We start from the raw sequence: 26,725 nt of genomic DNA, 5'->3' as shown, positions 1-26,725 counted from the left end.
TTGTGAAATCTATTTATGTTTGTGTTTGGATCTGTATTTGTGTTGGTGATTTTGAAAGGGAAAATTTGAAATTTTTGTGTTTATGAAATTTGTGTTTGTATTTATGTTAGGATTTGTGTTTGTGTTTGTGATTTTGAAAGGGAAGTTCATTGATCTGAAACTTGTGTTTGTGTTGTGATTTGGGGATGGGTAGGATGTAATGGGGCCCGTGGAGCCTGCGGGGCGGATTTGGGGTTGGAAAAAAAACCCATTTATTAAACGGGACAAGTTTAGGTAATGGGTTTAGGCCCGCAAGTCGGGTCCAGGCATAAAGAAACCCGGCCTGAACCCGACCCATTGCCATTCCAAAGAGAGGGAACGTAAAAAATGAAATGACATGTAAGAGGGCTGATTTTTTTTTTTAAAAGGGGGCATTGAGCCTATCATTTGACTTAATTTTAGGTAGAAATAGTAACCTAAGTGATTTAGTCTTGTTTGGTATTGGTCCAAGGAGGAAAATTTGTCTTTAATCTCCATTCAATAATTGGTAAAGGAATTGGAAAATAATTAAATACAATTTAACAAGGCTGATTGTTCAGCATGTAGCAACAAAAATGTTACTCCACCAAGGAGTTCGGAAAACAATATATATGACTCAACTCTTAGATCAGAAAATAAATGGCATATTCAAGGTTAACTTGCCACAGTCATTGTGGAAGGCTCAGTTAGGAAGGTACAGAGGGGAGGTCGCTAATTTCAATAATCAGCTCTATATATTTTCGTCTGTGCCTACAGAAGAATGAGTTTGGATTACCCCATGATTCAGTCATCATCATCAGAGTCATCAAATGTAATCTTTTTAGCCTTCGGAGCATCTAGAGAAATTTCCTTAAAGTGAGCCCCATAAAGCTTGGACTCCTGCATTGCAACACGAAGTATTAAACTACTTTGATGGAAAAGATGCTTGAAATATCTTGCATGCACATGCACAGGCCAGGGCGTGTTGACATAGAACCAAAGAAAAAAAATAGCGCGAACACTTGAGACTAGGGAGAAAAATTTAGCAACTATCTGAACATGAATGTGAACTGTGAACATGTAAGTACGAAACCTATTAATGGGGAGAAAAATTATTAAAATGGGGAAGAAATGTACACCTTCTTCTTTACATGAGTGCCAAATTTTAAAAGGGCGTCAGGCACAATTTGCCCGGCTTCTCTGAGGACATTTACCAGCTCACCAGCAAGCCCCTGAAATAGTACTATTAATACTGGAGAAAATGAAAAAGAAAAAAATTGGCAAAACACATCCTTAGTCAGATGACCAAGTTATTGAATAACACACACACACACACAAATTACCTTGTTCTGCTGCATGAAGAATGTATGAGCAACACCCTTTTTACCAGCCCGTCCAGTCCGCCCAATTCTGTGGACATAGTCTTCTGTGGTCAGAGGAAAACTATAGTTGATCACCACTTCAACATCCGGAATATCCAATCCTCGAGCAGCTACGTCAGTAGCTATCTGCGTGTGTATGGTCACATGTAAATGGGACTAATAGGTTACTGGAAATTGTCAATGATCATTATAGATCAAGTTATGTAGAGATGAGGCCCTTTCAATCAATTCTTTTGTGTGCTTGCGTGTGTAAAAAAACTCAAAAATTGAGCAATAAGATACAATAACTTACCATCAAAGGGCAGCTTCCTTTCTTGAATAATGACAATGCCTTTGTACGTTCATGTTGTGCTTTGTCACCATGTATAGAAACAACATTCCAACCCCTAGAAATTGCATGTTAACATCATCAGTGGCTTTCCATTTTAAGAGCCATAGCCAGAGTAGTCTGGCTTGGCTAAGGAGTCCAAATCAAAGTATAGGTGCAGGAATACCTTTCTAACAGCATATTTTCAACACGTTTTGTTTCATATTTGTACAAGACAAAAACCAATACTCTATTCCTGGCAGAAGTACAAATGTGTTAGCAGGAAATGGCACAACAAGGTATTAAAAGAAATTATATGGTAATTCAACCATTTTCAAGTTTTTCTTGTGTGACACAGAGATACAGAATACATTCATCTAAGTCAATGATAGAATCCTCCAGGCTTCAGTTGTCTCAAGCATGAATTTACAAGCTTAACGGATGATTAAAAATAAAAGGGAAAAAAGGGATTTTTTTTTCAAAGGGGGGGCAGGGGGGTTGTGAATGAATAGCAACAAATACCTTTGGGATTGGTGGTATTTTTCCAGCAGAGTGACTAAACGCTGATCACGTGAACGATCGTCCAAAACCTAAAGAAAGATTGTTCTTACTTAATAGATACAACCATATTTCTATGCTAAGATATAACAACTGATTGTTACACAGGTCATTTATATAGTATTGAGAATTTCTATACCTCTACTATCTGCATTACATCATGGTTGGCAGCTAAATCCTCTGAACCTACAACAACCTGAAACAATGTTCATCGTTCTTTCAGAGATAGTGATTAGGAAACTGATCAAAGGAGATAATGAACAAAGACCCATACCTTAACTGGATTAGGATCCATGAACTCCTGAGCTAATTGATGAACTAACAGAGGCCACGTGGCACTGAACATTACCATTTGGCGAGCTGTGCAAAATTAATAATTTTATATTTCTTGTCAAGAAAGGCTGAAAAGTAATTCATCCAGGCTTAGGGCAGAGTCAAACAAAAGACAAAGAAAATTAAATCCAAAAACTTCAATTAGAGGATAATAAAATCGATAACAAGAAGTGCAAATCATAGATTTCTTCATATTACATTTATCATAGATACCCACTGGATGGAGGGGTGGAACTGACAGATTCTACCAAAACCCAATATTACTGAGTTAGATGTTTAAGTAAAAGACATGGTTAAAAACAGGAATACTCAACCAAACTGATCTATTTACATGATTGTTTTATGTGAGTGGCATATTTCATTATTATAGATGGGTCGCATGGAGGGATGCAACTGACATGTTCTACCAAAAACCCAATATAAATGAGAGTAAGATGTTTACCTGAAAGACATGGTTAAAAACAGGAATACTCAACCAAACTGATCTATTTACATGATTGTTTAATGTGAGTGGCATATTTCATTATTATAGATGGGTCACATGGAGGGATGCAACTGACATGTTCTACCAAAAACCCAATATAAACAGGGCTACTCAACCAAACTCATCTATTGTTTGTTTCATGTCAGTGGCAGTTCATGTAATTGAAGGTGTAAATATAAAAGGGTTTTTTAGGCAATAGAATTTAAACTCAATTAAATATATATATATATATTAGAATGATGACATGGAAAATTTTGGGATTTCAAAAGTTTATGCGGTAACATGAGAAGGCATCAACAAAAAGTTATAAATTATATATAGATGATATGGTTCATGTTGTAAGTCATTTATATATTTATATACTTATATATATGTTTTGATAAGTAATAAAAAACATATATAAATCAGGAAAATGAGTCACCCAAGTATACAAGAAGTATACTTGGGTAAACAATCAGTTTTATATATATATATATATATATATTGATTGTTAAGTTACACACATTTAGTGGATCTTGAACCCACGACCTTAGCCTCCATCCCACTATTATGGGAAGAGAAAGTACCAGCAGAGCTATAAACTACTTAAGAAGTTTATATTTTACCATGGAATATTTTGGCTTTACTAACAGAGACAGCAGAGAAGATGAATTAGAGAGAGGAAAAATCATCCATATAGCTTGAAGGTTAAAGATCAACTCAAACCCATTAAACAATGTCACCATCAATCCAGAAGATATCAGCAACGCAACAGAAAATCCAATGGACAAAGAGCTCCATTGACACCACTATATCCAAAGCATCAGATAGACTCAAATCATAATAGACCCAGTATCTGAACTGGGCTGCCTAGGGTCAGCTGTTGGTCCATTATTTCCACAGTTAAAAGCCCCATCAATATATTTTGACAAATTTGATAGTTACACAAGGGGAAGAAGAATTTGAACCCTTGACGTCTCTGTTGGAAACACCAAAAGGTGCTAGTTGAGCTACAAGGCTCTTGGTTAAAAGCCCTATTAATATGACAATCCAAGCTCTGCCACATTCCATTAATCTTGTTCTAAGCATTGGTTGTTGGCCAGTTAATCAATAGCCCACTGAATCTCTCCACAATTTTGAAAATTAAATTCAGATCATGTCCCACCACTAATTGCGTTCCCTCATAAAACCTGTCTTTCTTCAAGATTCCTCCCCGTGACTTTAAATCCTTCTTTTTTGTTCAACAAAATTCCTATCTTTTTCTAATTATACCTTACAGATTCTTAAGTACATATAAAATTCCAAACCCTAAGATCACTACTTTGGAAACCCTAAAGCCCAAAGCATAAGCAATTGTGGGCAAGGTTCCAAGTGTGTCCCACATCAGGAACTCAGGCGAACAATGACCCTCTATAATTTCCCATCAATTTACCACGTATGGGAATTTGGAGGGAGACAATTCATGGGGGAGGAAGAGGAGAACAGAAGGAATAAGTATCCCTTCAATTGGATGTTCTAATAAATATTAGGATCGGAGAGGGGAACAGATCTGTTTGGTTGCATAGTGGGAATGAGAAGAAATAATGAATGTATAATAGATGATGTCAATTGACAATAGGAAGAAATAAATGATAAGTTGTTCAGATAGAGTTAATTTTCATAAATTAAGAGTAAAGTGGAAGTAAAGATTGATTCAATTAACCTTATATCCTCTCCTTTCAAACTCCCTCAATTTTAGAGAATTGAAAAAATGGCTTTGAAGGGGTACCAATATCCTGACTTTGACTTTTTAATTCTTTGACATAATACATCAGACTTATAATGCATTACCAGACCTTGCACTGCCTTTCCAGGATTACCAATATCAGGCATCAACACTCTCATTTGAACACTACAAACTGTTAGCTGTAGTTACTGCATCAAGAGACTAGGAAGGCAGAAACTAGACTAGGAAATTCAAGTGGGAGCTATTGGAGGAAGATAACATGCTCAGCACATCAGCTATCAAAGATATTTATTTATAGGAATGAACAAAACAGAGAGTAGATGAGCATTCAAGAATAAAGGGAACATATAAATAAACAAATAATTTCAACACAAACATAAGAAGCATAACTAACAAAGAAACCATTGTTAATACTCTGCGTACCAGAACAGGTCTGACCCAGAATAGAGCGAACTTCTTGCTCAAATCCCATATCCAGCATTCGATCGGCTTCATCAAGAACCTACAGAAAATTAATGTTCATTTTTATTAAGAGCGCAAACTACATTGTGGGTCTTCTCAAAAAGCTATACTCAACAGGCAATTAATTGATAGTTGCAACTTGCAAAGTGCAACAATGACATAGGCGTACTAGTGATATCAATGTTCTTGGGGAGGGAGGGAGAGAGAGTGCTAAAAATTATAACAAACTACACCTACTAACTTTGGAGTTCTATTTGGTTTGTAACTTTTGAACTGAAACAATGTTAACCTACAAGTTTTACCCTAATGCAAATATGAACCATCTGTCCATTTTTAACTATTAATGGAGGGTAAGAGTCATATGGCTATCCCATGTACACATATAAACCTCCCAACCTAATTGTAACATTTGCTGTTTCAAATGCCCACTACTAGAAGTACAAACAAAGAAAACGATGTTAGCATCCAAATGAAGATTACACTAAGAGCCCACCCAAAATGATGGGTTCTGGAGGGAAATGGCAGTGCTAGGGTGGGAGGATGCTAAAGTCAGCCATTTGTTTGAGAGGAAACATATAATGCACTAGAGGCAATACTTTAAAAAGTTCTCTCTCAGAAAATGGATATTGTGGACCTTATCTGCAAGATGTTCACTTTTAACAAATAGGGTACAGAAGGATTCTCTTTTAATCTAATTGGAGGGGGAAAAGCTGTTGTTTGCTCTCTGAGAGAGAGAGAAGGACCCTGTCCCATAAGATTTTCTATTTTCATCAATCCGTTGCAGTCATCATTTTAAAATGAATTCTCTTCTGCTAAAATGAATTTATAGGTTCAGTCAGAAAAGGAACAGCTACTGGAGATACATGATTATTTATGGCTGAGTTTTGGAGTCTCAAGCATGCAGCCATTGAGAAAGCATTTCGACAAATGGATACCCATTTGGAAAGTGATGCACATTAGGATGACCACTTAGGAAGGACTGCTTAAGAATGGCTGAATAAGATTTTTAAGATACCATTATTGTCATGTGCACTTTACTGTCAGTGTGAGGCTGTCAGCTGACCTTTCCCACATAGCTCTAAATCAAATTGAAATTACCATAAAAGCTTGTCACTTTTTCATCCCTAACATCTGCCCTAGCCTCAATGATATTAATTTAAATAGCTCCATGAAGCAACATATAGATAATAGACAGGGACGCATCTTCAAGTTCAACGAAATATTGGTTTTTTCTTTTGTCCAAGTTGGGTGTTGCAGGGGAAAGATTTACTACCATGGTCTTCAGGAAGTCCCATGCCAACCAATGTTGCCATTTCAATGAAGTTCACTGAAAAAATACTAGTGGACAATATGTTTTGAGGAATTCGATTTCCCAAGAGACTGATGTGGGAAGAAGAAGTGCTATTTGAAATGGATCTTGTTGGCACAAATTAGTTTATTAGACATGATAAGTAACTGGGATTTGATTGTTAAACACAATAAGAAAATTTTTGATAAGCCAAGTTTTACAAAGAAAAAACTTACCACAAATGACACCTCCTTAAGGCAGCACACTCCCATTTCAATCAGATCCTTTAAACGACCAGGTGTTCCAATGACAATGTCCTGAGTGTACAGAAGAAATATGCCAGTGATCCAACTATAAGAAAATGTAGCACACCATATTGTCTTTCTAAATAAATGTATAAAGCAAACAATCAAAACATTATTAGTGTGTGTCTGTGTACAGGACAGAGTAATTAATGTGTGACTTTTACAATTGGCATATAAATACAGCCAGACTTAGGAACAGAATATCTTACAACACCAGACTTCAAAGAAGCTATCTGAGGTCCTTTTGAGGTTCCTCCATATAGACAAACTGATTCCACACCACAAGATTTCCCAGCATCACACAGAACATCTGAAATCTACAAACAAAAAATAAAGCCAATTATTGGTTACGTTTTTAGACAACAAAAACCTTCACAAAACCAAATGAAAATATAGAAAAGATATTGCTGGAGAGAAGATAAAAAGATGAAAACCATAACAGAATCAGCACAGTAATAATAGTAGACAGACATAAAAAGTGGAAATGCTATCATCACATAATCCATAAGTTTCTCCAATTGCCCTTTTTTATTCAAGCAAATATGTGCTGGCATTAGTTCATGTTTACGGTTCTAGAGTTCTTGTTTTTAGTGCATACCATCAGCTCTCTCTCTGAAAATACAAGTGCTTTGTTATTCATGTTGGTTTCTTACAACCAATGATGAGAAAATTTTCTTCCTCTTCTTTTCCCCCACATTCTTCATTCAGATAACTAAATGTGCGTTCCTTATTATTCAAATTGTTATTGTTCCTGCTATAATAATAGTAATAAATTATTGTATTTATTATTTTGGATAGATAATAAAACTCCTTGACATTCCCAGAGTACCAGATTAATTCCCTCCTCACTTTCTTACCAAAAAAAAGAAAAAGTGCTAAATATCAAAGAGTGAAATCTAAAGTGGCTTGATAACAAATTGTCACCTGTTATTCAAGTTTTTTTTCATGCATTTTAGTGATGATAATATTTATTTTAGCAGCAAATCATTCAATAAGGGAAAATAACAAAATACAGAATGGACTAAACAGATTAGCAATTACCCAATAACCTCATTCAGGCAATGTTCTATTTTTTCAAACATGTTACTTAAAATTTTAGTATAGGGATTGGAAAATGATCCCATTCCCAAAGCATTTTAGACCCAAGCATCACCACATGGAATTCTTAATTAATATGCCAATAACATGGTCTTCCAAAGCTGATTCACACTCAATCATGACAAGGAACTATGCCATCTCAGAAATAGTTACATTAACAAAAATATTCAACACGTAATAAAGAATTCACATCACTCAATACAAATAGGTTATACAAATTGTCATTGACAACATACTTGTTGAGCTAGCTCCCTAGTTGGTGAAAGCACGAGGCAAAGCGGATTACGCCCCTTCGACATCTTTCCTTTTCGTTTGTTCAACACATGCATAATTGCCGGCACCCCAAATGCCAGTGTCTTACCTACACACACACACACACCAAAAAAGAAATATCCACAAAATGAATATATACAACAAACCCTCTGTCCCAAACTTTCTGGGTTCGGTTATGGACGATGTATAACTACTACTATTCATCCTCTGAAACTGAAACTAAAGAAAAGTAAGTAGGGTACCTGAGCCGGTGGCGGCAATGCCGATAAAGTCACGAGCGTCCAATAAGAAAGGCCAGGCACGGGACTGAATGGAAGAGGGGCTCTGGAAGTTCTTGCAGCACTCCAAAACCTCTTGGGGCAGACCCGACTCGGCGAAGGACTTCAAAGGAGCATACTTACCCAATTTCACATTATGCCCACTCACCACGACCAGACCATCTTCCACAGCTTCACCCTCTTCTTTTCCTTGGTGGGTTTTGCTTTCCTTCTCATCCTCTTTCGGTTTCTTATTCTTGCTCTTCTTCTCCTTGAGCTCGATTTCTTCGTGCTTTCGCTTGGGATTACTAGCTTCAGGTTCTTCGGCTTTGTCCTTGTTCCTTTGCTTATTCTTATTCTTCTTCTTCTTCTTTATCTTATTTTCTGGGTTTTGTGGGGGTTCTGAATCGCCAGGAAGAACGCCGGTGGTGGTGGAGTCCTCGAGTTTCCGACCCATCTTTGACTTTGTAGCTGAACGGCAGAGCAAAGCCAAAGCCAAAGGTTTTTAGTTTTTAGTTTTTACTAGTAGGGGTTAGGGTTTTGGACACTATAGACTACTTTGTTTGGTTGTAGTTAGGGAGGACGACGGAAAGGCAAACGAAATCCAATGATAAATTAGTTTATTTGGGAAAAAGTTTTTCTACGCAACTTTTTTTTTATTTGATATTAATTTTGAAAATTTAATAGTTAAATTGTATATTCTTATCATATTGCATACAAAATTTAAAAAGATCGAAAAATCAATAACTATATTATTAATAAAATTTTTAAATTTTAAGTTTTTGTAATTTAAAAATAAGCATAAAAAATAATTTTATTGAGCAAATAGTAACTAACATCTGACTTAAACGAAATTTGACATGCATATTAAAAACATGTTGTAAGGACTGAATTTGGATTGGACCCAATATAGGATGGAGTTTTAGCCCAATAAGCCCAAACAATGAATTTGTAGAGCGTGAATGAAAGAACTAGATCTACTCTAGAAGATAAACAATAAAATTTGCTGATTTAAGATCATGAAACACTAATGAGATAAGAAAGTCCGTCCTCGGCGTGGCCTAAGGAACTTATATTATAATGTCTTGTTGGTGAACAAAGTTACAAGAGTTCATAGTCTTATTACAAAAATTGTTTGATATTCTCCGATCCTCCCCTTTAGTCCATCTTCTCATGCTATATACTACAACCTTGGTATCATCCCTACCACACACGTGTAGATTAGACTCTGGAAACTCTTTCTTGTCTCATCCAACACCTCTCAGAACCATCAACTAGTAGCTGTAAGGTTGCTTGACTACTGTTCAGGTATCACCTCCACATTAATGCTGCCAGAGAGTTAGTTGGAAGACATTTAATGTGGAGGTAGCAGTTTTTTGGAGATATTTGTTGCCCTCCTTTTCTTACCCTTTATCCAATGTTCAACTCTTAGTTATGATGTAACTTTGAAGAAAGTTTAGGGTGATATGGCACTCTTACTAACCTCGGACCCTCGTTCCCGAGATGGCCTTTCTCCTCGGACGTTCGTTGGACTTATCTCGTACTATATTTACTTTTCTCTTTATATCATTCCCTTTATAACCTCATTTGGCCATCCTCAGATTAGCTAATGTCCTCAAATTGGCCTTTCTCCTCGTTCAACTATAAGTGTTCGAACAGAACCTCAGCTATATCGGGTCCCTCGGACCTCCTGCTTTGGGGAAATTAACACACACTGACATCTTTTGAAGTGGTTAAATAGAACCTCACCTATGTCGGGTCCATTGGACCTCCTACTTTGGGGAAATTAACACACACTGACATCTTTTGAAGTGGTTAAATAGAACCTCAACTATGTCGGATCCTTCGGATCTCCTGCTTTGGGGAAATTAACACACATTGACATCTTTTGAAGTGGTTAAACAGAACCTCAACTATGTCGAGTCCCTTGGACCTTTTACTTTGGGAAAATTAACACACACTGGCATCTTTTGAAGGGGTTAAACAGAACCTTAGCTATGTTGGGTCCTTCGGACCTCCTGTTTTGGGGAAATTAATACACAATGGCATCTTCCAAGTGTTTAAATTCAAACTTAGTCATGCCTGTAGTCCTCGGACCAGATGCTAAGGGGATGTTAACACTCAAGGGCATCTTTACAAGTGTTTAAACGAAAACTCAATCATGCCTCAGTCCTCGAACCAGATGATAAGGGAAGTTAACACTCCATGACAACTCTACAAGTGTTTAAACTGAGCCTCAGTCATGCCTTGGTCCTCGGACTAGATGATGTGGGGAAGTTAACATTCTATGCTATCTATTTGTTTCTTACTAAAGTGTCAAGACAAAACCAAGATCATAACCAACTCCTCAGATTGGTAGCTCTGAAAGGAGCAATTTACAATACAAATATGGGGCATGTAAAACGGCACTCCCACGGGTGTAAATCAAGGGATCAAGTAGAATTAACTCTTAAAGAATTCAAAACCCCACTTTTCTCCTCGGATGAGAGGAAAAAACCGGAGTTTTGAGGGGCTATTATGGGGTCATTGGCCCAAATCATACAATTGGATTTTGGGCTTTGGTTGAGAGTGTGAGAAGTCTGAATCCGAGGAGGAATATCTCCTCGGATAAGCTAAACGCAGATCGGGTATAGATCCTAATGATCAAAGTGACCTTCCAAAAAACTCAAGTGATAGGGACGTGTACCATAAACGTACAAGAAAGATGGGAACCCAAAAATATCTAAGGGAAAACTGCTACCACAACATTGAATGGTCTATAGCTAATTCCCTAGCCGCATTAATGAGGAAGTGGCCTCTGAACAGAACTTTTCCAGCCTTATAACCATCCTCCAAAGACTTCTAGAGGAGGCTGATGGGACAAGTATCAGCTTAAGCCATTAACTATCCACATGTAAGGTAAAGGTGAAGGAAAAAATGTAGTATAAATAAGAATAGAGACATTAGAGGAAGGGGATCGGAAAACAGAGAAAGAACACTGTAGCAATCACAATTGCACTTGTACTCTGTTTACTTGATTTATATGAGCACTTGCCTCCTCGGACAAGGAGTTCATCCATATTAGCCGTTGTCCAATTCACTAAAGCCTAGTTCTTTGACCCATTCTCTACAAATTTATTGTACTGGGCTCACTAGGCCAAAATCCCATACATTTTGGGCTTGGGCTGCAAATCGTGTCCCTACACATGTAATTTAATAGTTTAATTTTTAAAATTTACATTTAATAAAAAAATTATATATATAAGAAGTTTTATCAATTAGTTTCTTGTGTGGATATAGGAAAGAAAGGAAAGAATAATATATATTTCTTCTATTTGATTTAGAAAGGAAATGGAAAGGAGAATCACAAGATCCTCTAGAGTTCCGTAAATCCTAAATATTCTTTTATGATACAAGTGTTTAAGATTATGTTATGTCAACATTGTATTGACAAGATTGCATTTGGTTGCGTGACGAACAAGTGAAAAAATAGAAAAAATTTTAGTTTTCTCATGGTGTTTGGTTGGGTGGGTAGAAAAATGAAGAGATTAAACAAAAAAATTTGTTTGATTAAGAATATAATAGAAAATGTAGATTATATAAATTTACTCTCATACTTTTATTTGATTAAAAAAAAGTAACACAAAAAATGTCTGGAAGGTGGGGTAGGCTTAGAGAAATAACAATTAAAAATAATAATAATTTATTATTTAATTAAAATAGAAGGTAGAATAGATATGATTTTTTGGATAAGTTAATGTAAATGATGTAAGACTTTTACGTGAAGAAATTTTGCAAAGAAAAATGATTCCTTCCCTCTTCCCTTTGAGGTGGTATAAGGTATTTTGGATGCATGTATCTAAAACACCATATTTTTTCTCCTTCCCTCTTCCCTCTTCCTCTCTATTTTCCTATTCCTTCCGAAATTATCAAACTATCTCAAAACTTTTCGCAAGAAAGAAATGGGATATTTTATTACTTATAGTGTGTATATATATATATATATATAGAAAAGTGTTTTTTCTTAACATATATAAGTAGACAGAATGAGCCCTCTCTATGTTGTACAAATTGTTGGAGGTGGAGCCATGGACCTTCCAATTCCAAATAATATTATTAATTAATTAATAATATTAATATTGGGGTTCGTAGTTCGTACAGTACAGAAACTGCAAATTGGACAGACAGAGGAATGACTTTCTTTCGTTTTTTGGAAAATAATATGTATCATGTAAATATTCATCAAAAAATATATATACAAGGAGAACAACACTCGAAGATGATTTCTTATTATTTTCTAGACTAGACTAGACTAGAAGAATGATTCTTCTTCTAAGAATCCAAGTTTACCATTTGGTTTGTGTAAGAAATTTATCAAAATATTGGGAATGTGAAGCAGCAAGCAAATGACGAAGCAGCAGCAAGCTCTGAGGAATGTGTTGGACAAATTTCCCCATTCAAATATAAATATAATCCTCCAATGCCTCGGTTCGACTACTACTACTACATGCCATGCACGACAGGCTCATGCCCACATCCTCAAAACTGGCCTATCCAACCATGCTAATCTCACCACCAAGCTCCTCTCTCTCTACGCCAACAACCATTGCTTCCATGAAGCCAGCCTCATCCTTGACTCCGTCTCCGACCCCAACGTCTTTACCTTCTCTACTCTCATCCATGCCTATTCAAAACTCAGTCGCTTTGCTGATGCGCTCCGACTTTTTTCTCGTATGATATCTCATGCCCGCCTTCTGCCTGATGCTCATGTTTTCCCTAGTGTCTTCAAGGCTTGTGCTGGACTACGGGCCTTCAAACTCGGCCAACAGGTTCATAGCTTTGCATCCGTATCTGGGTTTGCTTTTGATTCTCTTGTCCAATCCTCTTTGCTTCATCTCTATCTCAAATGTGACCGTCTTAGAGATGCCCACAATTTGTTTGATAAAATTGCCCAACGGGATGTTGTTACATGGAGTGCTTTGATTGCTAGTTATTCAAGACGTGGATGCATACATGAGGTGGAACAGCTCTTTTATGAGATGAGGTCTATGGGCGTGGAACCCAACTTAGTGTCTTGGAATGGTATGATTGCCGGTTTTAACCATAGTGGGTCATATAATGAGGCGGTTTTCATGTTCCAAAAAATGCATTTTGAAGGCTTCCAGCCTGATGGGTCTAGTATTTCTAGTGTTCTGCCGGCTATAGGAAACCTAGAGGATTTAGTTTTGGGGATCCAAATTCATGGTTATGTGATCAAGCAGGGTTTCAATTCGGACAAGTGTGTGGTCACCGCACTTATCGATATGTATGGCAAGTGTGCCTGCACCTTAGAAATGTCACAAGTTTTTCATGAAATAAATGAGATGGACATAGGTGCTTGCAATGCATTCATTACAGGTCTCTCGCGAAATGGTCAAGTTAACAATGCACTGGAGGTATTCCGGCAATTCAAAGGCCAAGGGATGGAATTGAATGTTATTTCTTGGACATCAATGATCGGCAGTTGTTCTCAAAATGGGAAAGACATGGAAGCTTTAGAACTTTTCAGAGAGATGCAAATTGTGGGAGTGAAGCCAAACTCCGTGACAATTCCTTGCTTGCTTCCAGCTTGTGGCAATATTGCGGCACTAATGCATGGGAAGGCAGCCCATTGCTTCTCTCTTAGAAGGGGATTCTCTAATGATGTGTATGTAGGTAGTGCATTAATTGACATGTATGCAAACTGTGGAAAAATCCAGTTGTCTCGGCTTTGTTTTGAGAAAATGCCCACAAAAAATTTGGTGTGCTGGAATGCAATTATGGGTGGATATGCAATGCACGGCAAGGCTAAGGAAACTATGGAAACATTCAACTTGATGCAGACTAATGGACAGAAGCCTGATTTTATCAGCTTCACTTGTGTATTATCTGCATGCAGCCAGAATGGCCTAACTGAAGAAGGGTGGTATTACTTTAATAGCATCTCACAAGAGCATGATATGGAAGCTAGGATGGAGCATTATGCTTGCATGGTAACGCTTCTTGGTCGGGTTGGAAAACTTGAAGAGGCTTATTCTATGATTAAGACTATGCCTTTTGAACCTGACGCTTGTGTTTGGGGAGCTTTACTTAGTTCTTGTAGAGTTCACAGTAACGTGACTTTAGGTGAGATTGCTGCCAGAGAACTCTTTAAGTTAGAACCAAGCAATCCAGGGAATTACATACTTCTATCAAACATTTATGCTTCCGAGGGCAAGTGGATTGAAGTGGATAAAGTGAGGAATATGATGAAGAGTTTAGGTTTGAGGAAGAATCCTGGCTGCAGTTGGATTGAGTTAAAGAACAAGGTACACATGCTACTTGCAGGAGACAAGTCACATCCTCAAATAGACCAAATTATTGAAAAGTTGGATAAATTGAGCATGGAGATGAAAAAATTAGGTTACTCTCCTAATACTGACTTTGTTCTCCAAGATGTGGAGGAACAGGACAAGGAGCAGATTTTATGTGGGCACAGTGAGAAGTTAGCAGTAGTTTTTGGGCTTTTGAACACAAGTCCAGGTTCTCCTCTTCGGGTCATTAAGAATCTCAGAATATGTGGTGACTGCCATGCTGTTATAAAATTTATCTCCAACTTTGAAGGGAGGGAGATTTCTGTAAGGGACACAAATCGGTTTCATCATTTCAAAGATGGAGTTTGTTCTTGTGGGGATTATTGGTAGATTGATGAAACGGTTAATTAGGGAAAGCCATCTTTACCATTCAAAAGAATATTAATATGTATCATATTCAAAACATTGTCATTCTATTGCTTCAGTCCACAAATTTGTATTGACACTAAATTAGTGTCAAAATAGCATTTCTCCTCTGCTGTACACCATTCATTCATTCTTTCATTCATGTTCTTGAACTCTATATTCCATTCTATTCTAGTTTAACCTTGCAAAAATCAGAATGTAACATGAGTAAATAAGGGAGCATAGGACAATGTAAAGAAACAATTTTAGCATCAGATAAAAGAATGCAACATATAATAGCTGTCTGAATTTTAACTTTCTGCAACACCATTCTAAGAAGATATGACACAAGGCACATTCCTTATTACTTCTTCTTTTTTTGTTGGTAAATAGTTATAATGGGGGTGAGCGGATTTGAACTCTAGATGTCTCTATTGAAACACCATGAGATGGCAACCAATTGAGCTACAACATAAATACTCTTTTGGTGCTTTTGGAGGGAATAATTCTTCTTTCAAATGCACTCATTTCCAACTTCAATGCATAGATCCTATTCAACTAACAAAACTACATAAAAGTAAAATAAGTGCGCACTTCATGAACATAAATACATGTTCTTATTGTAATAGTAAGCGGGCTCATTGGGTTTATGTAGGGATATTGGCTTATATAGAAAGTGTGGACTTACATCTTGCTGGTCACTTGATTTGGTTGAATTTCAAGTTGGAGACAATGCAAAAATATTTTTTTTAATATGCTGATTTTCCTCGGCAAGTTTTTAAGTGAAAACAAACAAATACATTCTTTATTTTTAATATATTTTTTCCTTAGCATGTATCATGAGTGAGGAGTTGGTTGATATGATAATCATAATATGTTCTAGATGCTTACATCGCAAGTTCGCATACGGTTCCTTAGCTGTTTTCTTAGCATGTATCATGAGCAAGAAGTCCTAGTACTAGAATTTTAAAAAGTTCTAACATTAGGTGGAAGGGGATTTTTTTTTTTTTTTTTGGCAATTATGTTTTCAAAAAAGGATTCAGTCTTTCTCCTTAAACTTTCCAGTTTGTTTGCAGAAAGCATGCATGTCTATGTATGGCTAATTCTATTACAACAATTGGAACAATGATCTTGACATGAAAATCTTTGGTCAGATGCTTAAGTCCACGGCAATAAGAACATCGCCATCACATGAAGAACAATTATTGCATGTGTAAAAAGGTTTTGAAGCCACCAGCCTACACATGATGAAAGCCATATTTTATGAGCGCCGGAGATGACTAAGAGACATTGGCCATTGTGTTTCTCTAGTTAGATTGAAAGAACCCTAGTGGAGAAGTGGAATAATTAGCAAATTCTTTTGATGTATACATTTTCTCTATCACACAGTTGGAAGTATTTTTTATTCTATATAGTTTAATGTTTAAAGAGGAGATATTTATTTATACACGTCGAAAACTTTAGCAAGTTGTGATTCTACATAACCGGGTCTCTCTTTTTATTGTTTTTAGAGAGTCACAACCTAGATTCTTCTTTTTTTCACATACATGGAAATAGAGAATTGGATGCCAAAGTTATTTTTGATTCTTTAAATTCTAAATCAATTGGTAACAATCTATTATTATTTGGGAATATCATTAATAAACTAATTGAATCAAGAAAAGCCACGTTCTTTCTCACATACTCTCTCTTTCCTCACCACTTCCTTTCTCTCCCTAAACTCAAACCACTTTACCTACTAGAATATTGATCTTTGAATCTAATTCACAATCACAATGAAACAACCAATGAATATACTAAGCCATGTTGACAAGCAGCAACCCCAGAATCACATCTCACTTGCTCCCCCTGAAGTACATGTAGATTTTCTGCACAAACCAAAGAACAAACAGGAGACGAACTGTGTCATAGAAAGAGAAAAGGAAGAAGAGACTATAAAATTCAGCAATGTGCATAATAAGTACCCTGCATGCCTGTTCCCAAGAATACAATCTAAACATTGATAATTAAGTTGCATATATGCAGACAACCTTCAACGATTTCTTGGAGCACTCTTAAATGCTAATAATATTTTCTTCAGGGACTATAAAATGGTACTTGTTTCAGATAAAGTAGAGATTAGGGAATATAACATGGTACTTATTTCAGATAAGTAGAGTTTCAGGACTACTCAACCAATGAATTGTATAATCTTAGTACATTTCATAGTACAAAGTGTCCAATCTGACTATAGAAATCAAACCCAAGACCTCTTAAGATCCATAAGATCTTGGGTTCGAAACTTCTAGCAAGTATATTGAGGTCATCCCCAGGGGATTTTTTCTCTGTAATTACCGTGTGTGTGTGTGATACAAAGGGAATACATACACCTAAGAAAATGGTCAAGTGCTCAAAGAGTTATGGACACCCTCATTAGCAATTAATAAATAAAATCATTAATGATTTAAATATTAAAACCTCATAATCAGTCTATTATTTGGAAAGGCCGATGCATAAACTGGTGCGTCCAATTAGACAAATCAGTTAAGAACATCCTTCACCTAGGAATATCCATACTTTCCATCACAGTTTACACCCTATAACGAATTTGGCAGCTACTTTACATAAGACAAACATCAAACGAAGTGGTACTCCTAAAATGAGTTTGATAAACAAGTGTGAGCGATACAAGATTAGCCCCGGCTCTCTTAAATATTAATACAGAATAAAATTGATGGAAGCAAATATAGCTAGCTAAAAGCCACAAAGATCAGTTTTTTTAGAGAAGAGTCTCAATCAAATCTACCATCAATAACAAACCAAAACTTAGGAAACCCTTCCACTTCATTTTCCTACTTTGACAAAGAAATTGCAAGGAAGAACATCAGAAGCATTTCAGTGATGCTGCACCAATGCTGCTAGACATTAAACTCTCTCAACAAAAAAAAAAATCACCATAATCCAGGTCCCAAGGAATGATTTTCATCACAACAATGTTTATTTTCATATTTAAGGTTCAATTGAGCAATGTCTCCAATTAAACCTCTCTCCAAGCCCACAATTCTGCCAACTTCCAACAGCAACTTACAATATTCCACAAGCCTTCAAAGGAACTCTCTTCAAAATGTCAAGTCCACAGAAGAAACACTTATCATGAAGCATCTCTCATTCTGAAGTGTTTCTATTCTATCACAATTTTTATCTATTCATATCAACTAAATCCATACTACAAATGAAATATCATAAGAAGGAAAAAAAAAAGAGGGCAGAGGGGGATCAATATAATACCTTTAATGCATGTCTATTGCAATTCAGATTTACATGAATCAACAATTTAAATAAGTTGATTTACATTCACATATGTAAGGCACCAAGTTTTCTACTTTTATTGATGCTGTCCACAACAAGTACAGCAGCAAAGTTGGTAAAGAAACTAAAATAGAGCAAGGTGGAAACAGAAAAAAGAAAAGAGAACTGCATATGCCACGACAAGTGAAGAAATTAATTAGGATTGTATCTGAACCCAGAGAGAGAAAGGGTATACACAAAACTCTCACAGAAGGAAGGGATGAGGTATATAAATTCTTAATTAAATAAATTAGGGGCCACCACAATCACTTTTATTACTTTAAGAAAGAGAATGCATATAATCTGAATCTGACCTGAAGTACCCATAAGCTTAGAAGTGACTCCAAGCAAAACAAGCCAAAGCCAACTAAGTAGAATATCTGCAGTGAAAATAAACGTTAGAGAAACCAAATGCTCAGTCAAATAACATACAAGAGAGAACAAGTTAATGTTAATCACATCTTATGTCCAAATGAAATGAATGTAAGCACGGACCTCTTACTATGTTCCTAATAGCATTTTTGGTCTTCATTGTTCAAGGCCATAAGAGGGCAAATTTTCTTTTCAGAGAGAAGGCATCAAAAAGCAAGCATTATAGAAGCCTATAACTCTAACCATATTTTTTACTGGTAAGGTACACAAGCACTAATTGGGTCTTGAATCAGACACCTTACCCTCCATCCCATAATTGTGCAAAGAGTAACTGTCATTTGAGTTAGAGCTCATGGGCCTCTTACCATGTGTTGTAACAAAAAGTACCAGAGGCCGTTTCAGTTTGGTTAGAGAAATGAGATATTTCGATAACATTTAGTACAGTCATACCTTTCCGTCCTATTTTTGTTTTATGCCATCCTTATGATTAATTTCATTTTGAGCCTTCCACATTTCCATGTGCCAAATCTAATTTACTTTAAATTTTAATTAATTTTGTTTCTTTATTCAAGAGATACGTAGTATATATTTTTATTGGACTTATTTGGTTAAAGTTTGACCTATTCAATGGAACATGGGCTTAAAATTTTAAACACTCTAAATAAATTATTTGGGTTTAACTTATTCAAGTTTTATGGTTTCAACTTTGATCTCTCTCTCTCAATTTTAATATCTCTTCCTCTTGGATCTACAGTTTCATTCTTCAAACAAAAATGAAATTTCAGTTTGGTATGCACTTATAATATAATTCATTGTCTTAACATTTCGATTACCTTTCAAGATCTTTTCAAAGGGAATACAAAAAATACTACCATCTCCCTCGCGTTTTCTAAAATTAACCATGTCATAGGATTCTGTCCATAAATAATAAATTGAAAATCCATATCATTTTTTGACAAAAGATTAGCATCATGCTTTATGGTAAAAGGTACCCATAACCCACTAGACAGAGTTGAGTTGGCATAGAAGAATTCATGTAGTCAATCCCATTCTGTTGGGAATAGGACTGAGTTGAGTTGAGTATTTTTACTTAATTTTTAGTAACTTATTAAGTTGAGCTGGATATTCGCATTATGGTTCATTTTGAGGGGAGGGGAAAGAATGTGTGGTACATATAGGGGACATAGAGTACAAATTTGAGTGTCTCAAAATTACAGAAAAAGTTAACAGGACTCATAATAGCAACACTTTCGACACGTATGGGTAATCTAAATAATATTTAGAAATAAGGGCAAGGCCATGTACTTTCAATAAAATCTAAGGCAGGCTGAAGTATTATATCCTTTTTCAAACTACATGGCACTTAAAAATGGAACTTGACAAAAGAGAAAACTTCTACTCCTACCATCATATTTCTGAACAAGAGAAAAAAGAATACACAAACATTTCATTGACTATTGTCCTACTAAACCATAAGAACATCTTCATGACTGAAATTTTAGTGGCAAAAAGTAAAAGCCAAAATGACATGAATACATTAAAAAACTTACCCCAATCAATGCATGGTCAGAGAAGACATCAATTGCTGCAAGGATTCCCCTGAATCACAAAAACAAGAATGAAAAAATTATATTAGTAGGTTCTAATGTATAGGCCAGAAACAACTGAAACGTGATCATAACAACTGTTGCAAGACCCTATGCTCATCAACAAGCCTAAATCGATTTAGAAAGATACTATGGAAGTTACAAAAAAGTTGAACATTGTACTCTACATGCTACAATTTCTTAATGATTGACATTAGTTCACTGCTTTATATAAATCAATAATCTGTGAAAGAACCTTCAACAAAATAATCCAATTCCTTACACAGAAAGATGATCAAGGCCCTTAAAATCCCATAGCAGAATCCAGTTCCCATACTATTTACCTTACCTAAGGGTCAGAGTAAAGGGTCTTATTCTCGGCAAGAACAAGTTATTTAATGATTTACATTTTTTTTTCTGAGAGATTACTGATTTACTTAAGCTTAGTTAACATTGAACAAAATTATACCATTATACCCTTTGACTACAAATTCACATATGTTTACCAGTCACTAAACATCTGCGAGACAACAACTAAAGTGCTTGATCTATTTTCTTTTTTACTCAATGCTCTTTCAAAACATACAGCATAACAAATAAATTTGTAAGCTTTAGTAATGGCAATCAACCACTTCAAACTTTAATTCTAATAGCTCAAGATACTAGTACTTACGTCAATGACTTCCCATGAAAGACGATTGGGGGTGCAATAGCAGCAAAAATACAAAAACCGATATGAAGCTGCATCGTGCCACATTGATCAATAGACAGAAAAATAGGCCACCTATTCATGAGAAGCATAGCTAAGACACAATTATATATCACATACCAGATAGAACAAGAAAAACCAGCTGAAATTCAAGGCACTGTCTGTCCTGCAATTGGAAACAAAGCAATTTTCAACACCCATCAGCACACATAATATGACATTTTTTTATGCTATCACTACAGAAACTCTTTCAAATACAAAAATAAATGAATATCTTTCCTCTAATAGGTTAATGTAAGAGCTTTCTCTCACCAGTTAAACAATAAATGTAACATTGATGCCACCCAAACAAGCAGGTGCCACTAGCTATACAATATACATGCATGTACAAAGGCACACGTGCACAAAAACACTGAGATGCACACAGGAACACACCCAAAAAAGAAGAAAAAGAAGAAAGGGGGAGGAATTGGGGGGCTAAGGTCACTGAAATCCTTCTCTTTCTCTTCAACTTAAGATAGCCTACAAGAAAACCTTCTCTTTCTCTACATTACAAAATACTAACCTCATAGCACGATAGAGAGGCCGATACCACAGCACATACGAAAGGGGGCATCCAAGTAGAGCATAGATTGTTGCAAGGAAAAAAATTTTGACACCTGCCCAGAGTGGAGCTTATGAGAAGATACAAATTACATTGAAACCAATGCCTATTATATCTTGAATGCAGAAACAACATTGAAAAAGAGAAGCTCACCCCCGCCTTTGATCCAGCATGCAATCACAGCGATTACATTAAAAACAAGACAAAGAACTATACCTGCACAAACAGTACTACAAGAGTATCAGATATTGCAGAAGGATTTTACAGTGAGACCTTTTAAATCAAGATTACAGCAAGCAAAACAAAACTGAAAACCTAACATGGGTAATTCTGATCTAAAATTTAGACCTTTTTTTTCCTTCTTAAATTTCAGTAGCCAATTCTCTAAGGGACCAAGTGAAGACACCTAAATTAAAGAAACTATACTCCACAAAGAGCTCCATATCATTAGATTTATCGAGATTAAAAAAAAAAAAAATCCTGAGCAGAACCAACTTACACAAGTAATATAATGTAAAATGTTTTATATATATGATCTCTCATACCTAACCAACTTGCAAAAGCCAAATATTGCAGCCTTTGTGCATGGACTGGTATTTCGTTGGCTATATCATGATGAATTATGGGGAAAAATGGAGGCCAATTTCGACCATCATTGGGAACACCAACTGATATAAAATAAAAAAAATAAAAAAACAGTTTAGAAAACAGCAAAACAAGTTCACAAAAATATATTAAGTTGTAGGTTGTGACCTCATAGTTTACCTTTAGCAACAGCATCTTCTCTCCGCTTTATTTCCTGTGGAAGGCAGTTAAAGAGTACAATGAAAAACAGAATCAAAGGCAAAGAATATATTCTATTTAAGAGTAAGAATAACCAATACAATCATTTCAAGTAGGCATCACATATTGTAACTAATTCATTGTTATGTAAAGCAACAAAATCCCCATTTCTAGGAATTAACAGAAGTGGTTTTCAATGTAGAAAAATAAATAATAAAAATTCAATTCTAGACAAGTACTCAATCATCGAATTGCAATGCAAACCTTTTCCCTCCTTTTGAGATCTGCTTCCCAAGATGCAAGCTCTTTCTCTTTGCTCTTAGAATCCTACAAAAACCATACCATCAAGAACATAACTCAGCTCTCTCAAAAATATCAAAGGACAGAAAAGGAATAGAGAAGGAAATAGCAACTTCACTACATTCAATGTATCCAATGGTATATCCACTGTTGCATCATATTTCTGCCCAAAGCCTAGGGTTTCAGATCCCAAAGGTGAAATGTGTGGCTTTGATCTGGGACCAGCAGCTCCATTCTTCAAAGGTTCCCAATCATTAATTAATGACACAATGAATAAATGACAAATAAAGAAATGTTCAACATTCAAATATGTGTGTTCACGCACGTGTGTGTGTGTGATAACAAAACAAATAATCAACACTGAAATTAGCAATGGTCCTACAAGCATGCCCCAATGTGAAGTCATAAGAACACTGGTGTGGCTTACTTTGTAAATGAAGTGGCAATAAATGAGTAGTTTTGTTCATTTGCAGTCCAAATCATACATGCAAACGTCTACAATCATAAGGCGGTTTGGGGTAGAGGAAGCACATTTATGGAGTACAATACTCATTGGTGTAGTTTGTGGAAGAGTATCAGGATGGGATGGTAAAGGTTTTTTACAGTACATTCAATTTGAGGCCAACTTTGGTAACCATATCTGGTTCTGGCAAGACTGTTGGTGTGATGATGAGTATGATAGTTCCACAAATAGAGAGGCTTCAGTGGACTCTCTATTGTTAAGGCAGACTGAGGGGCGAAGAGGAGTTGAGATGTTAGATTTATTCGGAAATTTAATGATTGGGACTTAAACTTCAAGGCCTGTTTTTTTCCATCTTCTTGGTCTCTATATCCCTCATGGAGAGGTTTGCGATCGGGTGAGGTGGAGGCACTATAGATGAGTAGGGAATTCAATATTCATTCCTTCTATAATATTTTGAGGGGATCCAATTATGTTTTTTTCCCCTGGAAAGGTATTTGGGTGTGAAGGCCCCACTGATGGTCTCCGTTTTAGTATGGAAGGTGGTGTGGGGGGAAAATACTTACTTTATATAACTTTATAAAAAGAGGTTATACAAAAGTAGCATGTGTTAGTATTGCAGGGAGACGGGAGATCATCTTTTGATACATTTTATGGTTGCATATGATTTGTGGAACTTTGTTTTTTAGATCCTTTAAATCTCACTAAATAACATGATTGATCTTATGTTTGGCTGAACAAATTGTGCGGGTAAGCAACTTCGGAAATTTGGAACATGATTCCATTATGTTTGAAGTTGACCATTTAGAGGGAATGCAATCGGCATACATTTAACAATGCAAAGAGTAGGGGGAATAAGTTGTTAGCAAATTTTGCTAGCTCCTTATTTGATTGGTCTCACACATTGGGTTTTACAAATAGTGATTCAATTGCAACGTTTTTTGAGTTGTTGTACATAATTCTCTCTCTGTAATGCTTTAGGCTCCTTCATGTCTATTATACATGAAGTAGTCTTTCTTAAATAAAATCATTTTTTCCTATAAAAAAAAAAGTTCTAAAATTTTATTTATATATAAATTTTTAAATAATAATAATAATAAGCAGCTCAAGCAATACAATGCATTGCATTCAATTGTAATCTCTAGATTCATGAAGCCAAAAAAGTACAACATGTCAAAATAACTACAATATCACCACAATACTAATGATCATCAAATCCATCAAAAGATCATTTCATTGACATCCTATGATTTCAATTCAAACTTTAAACTTTCATGACAAGTAGAAACCTGTGGGATTGTATGAAGCTTTTGTTTGGCTCAGACATCGGGGAATTCGGGTTCAAAAAAGACTTACGTTATCAATAAATTGAAATTAGAACCTATCAGAACTCTGCCCCACCCCCCTTAACTCCTATTACGGAAGCCCAAGTGGAGAATGGTTCACATACACAAAATCAAAGCAACAGATTTTGCTCATTTTCTCTTTTTTGGGGGTGGGGAGGGGGAGTGTTATCACCTACACTATTATTTAGTTCTTGTACAAATCCTAGCGTCCGTGTATTTTAACATGACAAATGGGACTAGCAGGGGTTCATTGGCTGATCCCCAAGCAAGTTGTTGACATTCTATTTGAGTGGCGGGTCTAATTTGATTGACATAAAAGTTCCTGAGGTTGGAATATAGTGCCGATACCACAAATATGGCAGGAGAGCAACAATCAAAGTATAATGTAGTGAAGCTCTCAATTTGGTTCTGATAACGGATGCCCTTGGGGCATTTGTTAATAGGTCATTTTAAGAAAGTTTTAATACCACTTTTATGAGAAATAGAAAAATCTGTTACTTTTTTCTTTTTCCATAATAAATTTCTAAAAATACTTCATAACATTTCCCTTATTAATTATAAAAAATAATAATAAAAAAATAAAAATAAAAAACTTAATAATTGCATTTGTGAATACTTTCCAAATTTTCATGATTTCTTTTTCTTTTTTTTTTTTTTTGGAAAGGGAAAGGGAAGGGGAAGTTTTTCATGAAAATTCTTCACTCGTTATATTAGCGCAATTAAAAAAAGCCGTAAAAAATATTTTCCAAATTTTAAAGAATTCGAATTGAATAATGTTAAAGATACAAATTAACAAACATGATTATTGGTAAATGAAAAAGTGATATTAAAATCATTGGAATTAGGCATTAAAAACAGTGAAAACCATGTCAGAAATTACAAACTTCTTTAAATGAGTTTCCTTTTCAGTCAAATTTTAAAAAACTTATAGTATTTCCTTATTCTTCCTCAATTTAAACCGACAGTTTCAGTTTCAGTTTCAGTTACAGATCCAGAACCCGAATGGAGTATTTAAATAAATACCAAATAAATCAAACAATACCGCGCTAAGCTAAGCTAAGCTGAGTGATCAAACAACAAGGTCTAAAAATAGTATACAATTATTAAGAGATAAAACAACGAGTGCAGATCTGAGAAAAAAGTGAAAAAATATTTGATAGTTAAGAGATAAGAGAGAGAAAATAATTACCGAGAAAGGATTAACCACTTCTTCCTCGTCAAACGGATTCGGGTCGTGGTGCCTATTCATCTTCAGATCCCTAATTTTTGCAGAGAAATGCTCCGAAATTTCAGATTTTTTTGATTTTACACAGTCAGTGAGAGAGAGATACAGGGCAGTGAGTGAATGAAAAAGAGACAGCCAAATTTTTTGCTTCTATGCTACGCGGGATAAGTTTTAGAATTTTTTTTTTGCATTTGCCCTCCGAGTTTTCTATATTTACGTTCATTGCCCTTACTTTGCTTGTTTTCAAATTACAATTGCATGTTTCTCTCTGACGTGGCAAATTATTACTTGCTACACAAGGTTTCAGCATAGCATGAGCATGAGATGAGTACAAAATTCTTCATTTAAATTCAAAATATGATCTCAATTAAATTCATTACAATTACAGTTAGGTGATTGAATCTAATTTGAAAACACTTATAATTTATTACACCTACAGTATATAAGTATTTTACACGTCATAAGTTCCAAATTTCCAATTAGTTTATCTTGTAAAATTAATATCATAAATTTGAAATAGTGTTGACTTAACTTTTATTGTATAATAATAACTAGTATCTAAGCACAATGGAAGGAGAAAGGGAGATGAAGGTTCCAACTTAATAATTATATCAATCACAATCCTCTTTATTTTCATGAATCTACTGTTATGTCGTTTAAAAATAAATTTATTAAATTATATGGTAATTAAATAATGTGACAATTTGTACATAGTTAAATGTTTAAAAAATCATTGTTAAAAAATAATGTGATAAATATACTGTGTCATTACCCTTTTTTTTCTTTTCTTTTGCGGTGAGAGTGAGACAAGTATATTGACTATTGAGCTGGCTTTGTTGTACTTTTGCGCATCACAATGGCCATTAGCT

General features: G+C 35.5%; 3 protein-coding genes across 3 annotated transcripts; 1 reads left to right on the top strand and 2 right to left on the bottom strand.

Annotated features, from left to right (window-relative positions):
- Window positions 1-520: 520 nt before the first annotated feature.
- On the bottom strand, window positions 521-9,036 carry LOC126708771 (DEAD-box ATP-dependent RNA helicase 5). The gene is made up of 13 exons (XM_050408706.1): window positions 8,435-9,036; window positions 8,156-8,280; window positions 7,031-7,138; window positions 6,753-6,833; window positions 5,190-5,268; window positions 2,519-2,604; window positions 2,384-2,440; window positions 2,209-2,276; window positions 1,874-1,942; window positions 1,672-1,765; window positions 1,341-1,505; window positions 1,137-1,229; window positions 521-897 (listed from the first exon to the last, which is right to left on the bottom strand). Exons 1-13 carry the CDS (start codon window positions 8,904-8,906, stop codon window positions 802-804), a joined length of 1,593 nt encoding a protein of 530 aa, XP_050264663.1. The 5' UTR covers window positions 8,907-9,036; the 3' UTR covers window positions 521-801.
- A 3,471-nt stretch (window positions 9,037-12,507) lies between these two features.
- Window positions 12,508-15,284, top strand: LOC126708770 (pentatricopeptide repeat-containing protein At1g20230). The gene has a single exon (XM_050408705.1). The coding sequence runs from the start codon at window positions 12,835-12,837 to the stop codon at window positions 15,127-15,129; it is 2,295 nt and encodes a 764-aa protein (XP_050264662.1). The 5' UTR covers window positions 12,508-12,834; the 3' UTR covers window positions 15,130-15,284.
- A 1,421-nt stretch (window positions 15,285-16,705) lies between these two features.
- On the bottom strand, window positions 16,706-26,010 carry LOC126708772 (secretory carrier-associated membrane protein 4). Its single transcript, XM_050408707.1, has 12 exons — window positions 25,821-26,010; window positions 22,947-23,060; window positions 22,790-22,852; window positions 22,508-22,541; window positions 22,288-22,410; window positions 21,896-21,958; window positions 21,704-21,797; window positions 21,259-21,304; window positions 21,103-21,170; window positions 20,394-20,442; window positions 18,786-18,851; window positions 16,706-17,012 (listed from the first exon to the last, which is right to left on the bottom strand). Exons 1-12 carry the CDS (start codon window positions 25,878-25,880, stop codon window positions 16,980-16,982), a joined length of 813 nt encoding a protein of 270 aa, XP_050264664.1. The 5' UTR covers window positions 25,881-26,010; the 3' UTR covers window positions 16,706-16,979.
- Window positions 26,011-26,725: the final 715 nt, after the last annotated feature.

Source organism: Quercus robur, chromosome 12 (genome assembly GCF_932294415.1).
Source record: "Quercus robur chromosome 12, dhQueRobu3.1, whole genome shotgun sequence".
Classification (NCBI taxonomy): Eukaryota; Viridiplantae; Streptophyta; class Magnoliopsida; order Fagales; family Fagaceae; genus Quercus; species Quercus robur.
Note: the sequence above shows the minus strand (reverse complement) of the source record. Positions and strands in the feature narration are given on the sequence as shown.

Excerpts from the sequence above, each read along its gene's own strand:
- LOC126708771 (XM_050408706.1), bottom strand. The coding sequence starts at position 8,906 with ATGGGTCGGAAACTCGAGGACTCCACCACCACCGGCGTTCTTCCTGGC. Across the intron at positions 8,281-8,434 it reads CATTGCCGCCACCGGCTCAG|GTAAGACACTGGCATTTGGG; the intron begins GTACCCTACTTA and ends GTGTGTGTGTAG. Across the intron at positions 5,269-6,752 it reads TTAAGGAGGTGTCATTTGTG|GTTCTTGATGAAGCCGATCG; the intron begins GTAAGTTTTTTC and ends AATTTTCTGTAG.
- LOC126708770 (XM_050408705.1), top strand. The coding sequence starts at position 12,835 with ATGACGAAGCAGCAGCAAGCTCTGAGGAATGTGTTGGACAAATTTCCC.
- LOC126708772 (XM_050408707.1), bottom strand. The coding sequence starts at position 25,880 with ATGAATAGGCACCACGACCCGAATCCGTTTGACGAGGAAGAAGTGGTT. Across the intron at positions 22,853-22,946 it reads TACCATTGGATACATTGAAT|GATTCTAAGAGCAAAGAGAA; the intron begins GTAGTGAAGTTG and ends TGGTTTTTGTAG. Across the intron at positions 22,411-22,507 it reads AGAAGATGCTGTTGCTAAAG|TTGGTGTTCCCAATGATGGT; the intron begins GTAAACTATGAG and ends ATTTTATATCAG.